Source organism: Apostichopus japonicus, chromosome 23 (genome assembly GCF_037975245.1).
Source record: "Apostichopus japonicus isolate 1M-3 chromosome 23, ASM3797524v1, whole genome shotgun sequence".
Classification (NCBI taxonomy): Eukaryota; Metazoa; Echinodermata; class Holothuroidea; order Aspidochirotida; family Stichopodidae; genus Apostichopus; species Apostichopus japonicus.
The window spans coordinates 13,233,764-13,241,918 of record NC_092583.1 but is presented as its reverse complement, the minus strand read 5'-3'; the positions used below and the strand labels follow the sequence as shown (position 1 = coordinate 13,241,918).

General features: G+C 39.3%; 1 protein-coding gene across 1 annotated transcript in view; it reads right to left on the bottom strand.

Moving 5' to 3' along the window:
* Positions 1-3,477: 3,477 nt before the first annotated feature.
* LOC139964887 (uncharacterized) overlaps positions 3,478-8,155 on the bottom strand; it is a 9,000-nt gene continuing 4,322 nt past the window's right edge. Inside the window, exons 5-7 of the mRNA XM_071966946.1 lie at positions 6,906-7,910; positions 5,976-6,059; positions 3,478-3,946 (exon numbers count right to left, since the gene is read on the bottom strand). Of these exons, the coding sequence (XP_071823047.1) occupies positions 3,765-3,946; positions 5,976-6,059; positions 6,906-7,910 (1,271 nt within the window). The 3' untranslated portion in view covers positions 3,478-3,764. The remainder of the gene's footprint in view (positions 3,947-5,975; positions 6,060-6,905; positions 7,911-8,155) is intronic.

Sequence of the window (8,155 nt, the reverse complement as noted above, 5' to 3'; positions counted from 1 at the left end):
TGAACGAGGGATCTGCGAAATTTGTATTGCGGTTATCAGGAGCATTTATAGTTATCAAAAATTCATTTTGAGGTTTAAATCAAAATAGAATCAAAGTAACCAAACTTGAATTATGTGTACCCAAAACTGTATACAATGCACCCATTTCGAGATATCGAATATTTGGAATACGTAAAATGGATCTAAGAACTTCTCCCCGACGTCGCGCTGTCTAGATCAAACGTTACACGTGGCAAGCAATACCCTTGACAAAAAAACAATTAAAAGGGAATAGGATATGGCGATTAATTGGGGGAGGGGTGAGAGAGTGGGGGAGATAGATCTTCGTGAGCCAGTTGCAAAGTATGCCCCCCCCCCCCACCAACCCCTTCAATGTTGGCTAAAAGCAATTTGATGGCAGTAGTTTTTCAATGCAAAGAATCGAAATATTTAATCATTGGAGTAAAAAACAAAACCGTTCTCTGAATTATCAAAATGCATGATAAATAAAGTTCAGAGTTTTTTTGACTTGATATTTGTATTTTTTTTTCTATTTGAGCAAAACACTTTTGAAGAAAGATTCCTTCACTAGTATACCACTTTTAAGGAAGTTCGATCGGTTGCTATCGGTGAGGGTAATCGAGTACACACTGAATTGACCGACAAACGGAAACCATTGCTTCGTGTTCATATAGATCCTATTTCTTATTTTTCTTTTCTTTTTTTTTGCTTTTGCTCAAGGTGGAGGTTCGAGTTACAGTCATATATAACTAAGATGGTTATAAGACCGCCGTAAAAAAATATATATATATAAATAAAATGTTCGAGGGTGTATAGAGGTGAGTTGAGGACATACATTTCGCGCATATATTTTGGCGAGTTGGCTTCGAAAATTAAAATGTACGCCAGTTTAAGAATTTCTTAAGGAACACAACTAAACCAGTGTTCCCCCTCCTCTCCTTCCACCCCACATCCCCGTCCCATTGTAAGCTACTATATGGCTTTGAGACATATTCCAAACAATTTACAGGGTAATTCTCGTTTTCTGAGATAATTATATTTTGGTGCTTAAAAATCGCTACGAGAGAACAAAAACTATCTGCAAATTTTTTCATCTTTCGAGAGGGGATGGAGGAGGAGGGGGGAAAGCTCGCGTCGTGTCGTGAAACAGAGAAATACCTTTCTCTCTCTCTCTGATAATGTTGTGCCCTGGGTCGAGGTCCCCCTGGTATTTTAATTTTCTTCTTCGCTGAACCCTGGCCTAGAAAGGCGGCTGTAGAAAGTGACAAAAGATGTGGGAACATCCCCCGGAAGGAAATATATAAGCTATTAAAGTTCGAGGAAGACAGACTGCTCAGCACATTGCTTCTCAAGTGTCTTGTTTTCCGGAAAAAACTAAACCGCGTGATATATCTAACTCTTAAAAGTTTGAGTTTGTTAAGTATCAAATCGTCAAAATACTTATTATTTTTTATGTTTACTATCTGTTCATTCTAGAAATGTAATACTGTACATTAGGAAATCATATCTTCCGGGTCACATGACCACAATGTTCATGTGACAGTTACTATAGCATTGCACGTTGTTAAAGCACAGGAAGTATTATCATTCCATACTTCAAACCTAGCTTAGTGAACCGCATATGGAAAGCCGATATATAGTGCCATAATGACTGTCTATACAACGCGTACTCAAAACAATCAGTGCAGCGCTGTCACTCATGTTATGTTTTTGTCAACGCGCCGAGAGGTTCACTTTCTCGCCGAAAGCTTGCGTGTATTCTGTCCATGAAACATAAGCTGTATTACAACTTGAAGCATTATCTTACTTTAGTTCCATTTATTACGTTTTCTTTCATTTCGACGACGCGTTTTTTACCAATGTATCACGTGATTTGTTGTTTCGAGCCCGTGTATAGAAGACATCCATTTATGGCCTTTTTGGCGTGCCATAACCTCAGTAACTGATTGCATTCATACAGTAGCTCTATGTAAACTCTGTCCGCGTGGTGATCGCAAAAATTAGGCAAGCGTTGGCGGAGAGGGGGGGGGGGGGTTGATGATGCTGGATTCGGGCTGTTTACTTAAGTATAGCACTGTGAACAGGCAATAAGTAGAGAAACAGTGGTTGGAAATACACATACGAAGTACATAATAAAAAATAATCTAGGGTATGTTGTCTCCAATACATTTTGTATTCTCGAATCCACGATACGACCTTATGACACTGGGTCAAGTTCAGTTATGGCAGAGAGTGATAACAATATTAGTAACAATAAACACGATACACAATATAAACTGGAACATATGAAATATGATGAAGACGTGCACTCAAGCAGATTGCGTGGTCCCGGTGGTCAAATTTGTATCATCACTCTCCGAGCTATAACCACAGCACCATGCAGACTCTGTAATGTATAGGCTTAAAACAAGAGGGAGGATGGGTGAGGGGGAGGGGAGTGTTGGCATGAGGTCGTTGAAGCTGACCTATAAATAAGTTCAATGCTTACCTCTACACGCAAGATTGTGCTATTAACTACTTGTAATATGTTGCGTGGGTTGAAAAGGAGGAGGGAAAAGGGGGGATTGGGGGAAATCAGTCAGCAAATTAATTTAGATACTTCTGACGATATGTTGGAACGTTACATACAAACATTATAGGTTCGTGTTGTTTTTAATGATATAGTGATTCTAATTAGCCGTGGGTGGATTTGAATGACGGTCCGCAAACAGAAAAAAAAACAAGCTAGCTGTCACGGTGCATTCTGGGTATCGATTCTGAGAGACAGAGGTCTGGCGGGTCGTGGCTCAGTCCGGTCCTCACTGAAGAATATAATGGGTCGTGTAGGGCATATACCATGTTTTCAGCCCGCTGGTTTAGAATGTTGCCAAAAGAATGACTTACCCTAGGGGTAAGCTGCCAAAACACTTAGGAGCATCAATCTTCACATGGGTGGGAGTAGGAGTGGGGGGGGGGGGGCTGGGTAGAGGGAAGGTTGTCTCCGGATTGAGGAACCGATTTCACTTTAAGCATTCCAGAAGTGAAAACTTGACCATATTCTGAAGCGTCAAGTTCTTCTTTTTTTTCAAGGTACAGTTGACTTTTAAATATATGGCCGCAACATATAACGTGTATAAATGACTTTGTCATAGCAAGGGTGTGTCAGTGCATGAGAACCTTGGTTGTTTACAATGTACACAGGGAAGTACTATAATTTGACCCAATGTTCGTCAGCGTTTGTAAATATATGTAGGATATGGTAAATATATACATGTAGGCCTATATAATGCATATATATATATATATTTATATTTACGATATGTAATAAATGTATGTACGATATATAATTAATGTAGGAAAATTTTATTTAATGAATAATCATGATGCAAACTGCTTTGTATATTTAAAGAGCTATTAATCGATTAATTCATTGATGGATTTGTTGACGGATGTAACCGCATGTCTACGTATGGGGATTCCCCCCCCCCCTCCCCCCCCCCCACAGTAGCAGACAAATTACAGCAATTATCTATATGTATTTTCGACGAAAAGATAAGAATACCATTCAAAGAGACAATGGAGTCTATATGTACAAACAATAGTATACATATAGAAACAATAATATACTTAGTAACAATAGTATTCATAGAAACAATGGTACATACAAACACTAGTATATGTAGGCCTACACATAAAAGTACAGATACAAACAATATTAGCACATACAAACAGTTCTAACAATTTTTTAGCTTGTTTAGGATTTGGGGCCAAATACTGATGGATCTTTACACTCCCGTTGACGGTCTTGAAATAATTACACATGTCCTGGTGTCTGAGTTAAAAACAATATGGCCGCAATTTTCTTGCTCAAAGCAAATGTTTGCACAGTGAAGGAAACTCCCTGAACAAATCTGTCGGTTGTCGCCGATCACACAAAATGGTCTCCACAGTCTTTTAAAGATGATAACTGTCCAGAGAGAAAAAAGAGCAAAAAAATATAGGTGGAGGTTGTTTATAACACATGCGAACCCACGATTAAATATACACATATACACATAGTAAGTGGTTTTGTATTATAGTATGTCAAATAGAGTCTCGAGCCTTCAAGTACTACGAACATGCTAATTTGCGCCATATTCAGTACATTTTGTTGTGTGTGATAATCTCATTCAAAATCTGTTGTTGAAATCACTTCGAAAAGCTCTTTTCGTTTCCAAGATATACGCATTTGAACTTTTGATAACATCTGGGTAACTCATTAAATATGTGCAAACTATAACGTGGAGTGTTGCGCTCATCAACATTTCTTATTTCAGGTCATCATAAGTTTAACCCCCTAATTACCGCAAGCCCACATATATCATTTGCATAGTGTGCTCTTCCTCTTTTCAAAGAAGACAATAACATATTTTCAACCAAAAAAAAACACCTTAGGCCACAATCCTGGGGTCAGTGTCATTGAAAAGAAGGTTGTTAAAAGAAAGGAATAAACATAATAGAAACTTAGGCAGTTACTCCTTTGACATGATCATTAATGTGCATAATTAGCTAATGTTTATTCATAAATAAAACTAGATGTAAGAAAAGACTTGTTAAAAGGTCCATCTTTGATGACAGTTGCAGTTTTCTTCATGATTTCCAATGTATATTAGAGTGATTACGACAATGGTATTCATATATGTGTCCATAGACCTTTCAGTAAGTGGGCAAGTCATATTCATTAAGATTGTGATGACATAAAAATTTGACAAAACAACATTTTATGTAAAGTATCTTATGTGCTATTTAGCAAATTGCGTTCAATTATAGCAACTAGCATGTCTTGCGCAGGAGTGTCGCATTGGGTCGTGTGTATTAACACGACTTGAACAACCTCTAATCGAGAGTTCGAGTACTTAATTTTGCACTAGCATCTCCCACAGATTTATACATGCCCGAATACGAGTACAAAACCTCGGGGGGGGGGGGTGAGTGGGGGGAGGCGGGTGTGAGTGAGTGGGGAAGGGGTAAGTGGGGGAGGGTACGAGTACCGGCAACTGTGCTAGAGTACCAACATGCCGTTTGTCTGGAAATTTTCTGCAAGTTGTCTGAAAAATTCTGTATGAATAATAATTTAATCTTAGGGTGTCGGGTAGATTAATTGTCGACCGATTTATCGGAACATAATCATTATATAGTATCTAATTGCATGTTAAACGATGACATTATCATGATGACCCCAAACCTGAGATCATCATCTTGGACATTGTCGATTAAATTTTCCAACTTTTAAGTCAACTTTTATATTCCAATTTTGGTTTATATCTTCAATTATGATATAAACATGCGATAGTTAGGAAAACATGCAAGAAGATTGCACTACAATATGCGTAAATCTTTTTCTATTTTGGTAGAGGAGAGAGTCGTGGGGGGGGGGAGCTTAAAGTGGGAGAGGAAAGCCTCTAGGATAAGAACCCCCCCCCCCAGTCTGACTTGATTTTTGGAACTGCTACGGTAGCCCAGAAGAAACATTAGGCATTCAATAAAATAGGTGATTAATTATAAAGAGTAGAGTTTCTATATTAACATTGCCTCATTTTGCTAGTAACGATTTCGATTTTTTATATCGAAATTTCGGCGTTTTATGACGAAATTCGAACTAATTATTCGAACATGTTCACCACTCGTGGACGTGGACGTGGAGGGGGTTGGGTGGATCAATCCTAAGGGCCCACCCGGACTACGGTTAAACTGATACTTCTCGAAAAGTGATCCAAGAAGTTAGACTTTATTTTATTTTTGGGGGGGAAAATACCTTACCATATATTTAAAAAGCGGTCTTTCTTTCATACCTCTAAGATTCTATTAATTTAACGTGACGTGAAAACAAAGCAGTAAGTTAACATAAAAAATAAATAAACCTTCTGTTCTACAGTATTCTCCGGTGGAGAGAGAATTATAAATGCAAAGTTTTAACTAACTGCATTAAAGGAATGCCTCAAGATAAAATAACTTACAATAGTCAGCATCTTCTTCTAAATCCACTTCATAAAGGTGATCCTCGTCACTTACACAGTAGTCATTATGAACTTTGATGGTATCTGAAAAATGGCATGATAACTGTTAGCAATAACGAACGGACGACGGAGCCGGCAGGGCACAGGGGAACCTGCCCTCTCCCTCGGTTTTGTGGGGAGAGGGACACCCCTCAAATGTGCCCCCTTTTGGTGAAGAAAGTCCCCTATTTTGCCCTTTTGTCATTTAAAAACTGCCCTGTTATATTAAAATTAATTGTCCCCTTTGGTTAAAAATAAAACACATTTCAAGCACGGAATTTTGTCGGACATTTTTCAGGTAACTTTGCGTTTTGCCCTCAAAATCAAAGTTACATGTTCCACTTCCACCTTTAAGTCTGTGTCCCTCCACCCCCCCCCCTCCTCCACCCACCCCAAAATGTACCCACTTCCGTCACCCCTCAGACTGAGTGATTATTTGGGATTGTTGATGTAATTTGTTACTGAAAGGATCTGGTAACCAGCACACGGTCTTCACGTGACTTCAGATCGCTCCTTTCTCTGTTAGTTGACCCTTTCTCTGAACTTCTAAACAAGTTTAGCGCGTCGTTAAACGATGGCGCTATTCCATTACAACACTCTTTATACAAACGTCGACTCTTAACAAGCAATGCAGAGAAGACTGTACGTTCAACTAAAGGTCATGAGTATACCCTGACATTTAAAGAGTGCTAAACGTGCTAACCAATCGCTGTGGAATATAAACTCTTTCATCAGGACTGACCTTTTACATGACTATGAATCTCAGCGACCGAACATTTATAGGGTTTAAAAGGTGGTTGTAAAATGCTTTAACAAACACTTTTGAAACACTGGTGACGATTAGGCCTATATAATTTTCTAGCTTGTCAGCGTGGAAAGAAATCAACTTACCAGTGACATTATGTGGTGGAACAGAACTGGGATGTTTTGTTGCCTCTGGGTCTTGCGTTGGTGTTCTATGTGACCCTGTATGGGTGTTTGTGGTTTCAGACGAGATATCGACAAGAGCGGTTACATCTTTTTCCGTCGACACTGGCCACAGAGAACTCTCCTCTACCCATCGATTATCCTGTATGCTAGTCATAGGTAAACGAACAGAACTTTTACCCGTGCTTTGGACTTCTATCGTTGAAAAAAAGTCACTGCTTGAATTATGATACGGGTTTGATGTGGTTGTAGCTGACGTGGCCATGGGTAAATACTCTTTATGAGAGGAGTTCGTCGTTATGTGTTCTATTGAAGACGTGGCCGTCTGCATATGTTTTAATTGAGACATGGTCGTCTTTATGTTGTCTTCTTGAGACGTGGTCGTCTTCATAAGTTCCTCGTGAGACGTGGTCGTCTTTATGTGTTCTACTGGAGACGTGTCCAGCTGCATATGTTGAGACATGGTCGTCATTTTGTATTCTTCTTGAGACGTGGTCGCCTTTATGAGTTCCTCGTGAGACGTGGTCGTCTTTATGAGTTCCTCGTGAGACGTGGTCGTCTTTATGAGTTCTACTGGAGACGTGACCGTCTGCATATGTTGAGACTTAGTCGTCATTTTGTATTCATCTTGAGACGTGCTCGTCTTTATGTGTTCTATTGAAGGCGTGGCCGACATATGGTTTAAATGAGACGTGGTCGTCTTTATGTGTTCTATTGAAGGCTTGGCCGTCTGCATATGGTTTAATTGAGATGTGGTCGTCATTATTTTGTCTTCTTGAGACGTGGTCGTCGTTATGTGTTCTACTGGAGACGTGGCCATATGTATGTGTTCCTCTTGAGATGTGGTCGTCTCAATGTGTTCCCCTGGAGAAATGGTCGTCTCTATGTGTTCTTCTAGGGACGTGGTTGTCTGTAATTGTTCCATGGTTGTCTGCATGTGTTCTTCTTGACCCGTAGTAAATGGTGCCGCTAAACAATGTTATAAAAGACATAGATTATAAGTAAGAACTTCGTTCTAAAGTTAAATTATCTCAGGATGACGCTAGTAGATATGGACTGTCACAAAGAAAAGGGGAGAGGAGGGGGTGGGATGTTCAGCTATTTATGACAGGATCCTAGATGCCAGTATACTGATCCCATTACCATCTGAATAAAATCAAATTAAAAATTAAAATGGTGGCAAAAGTACCCACATACGCGTGAATATTGATGGG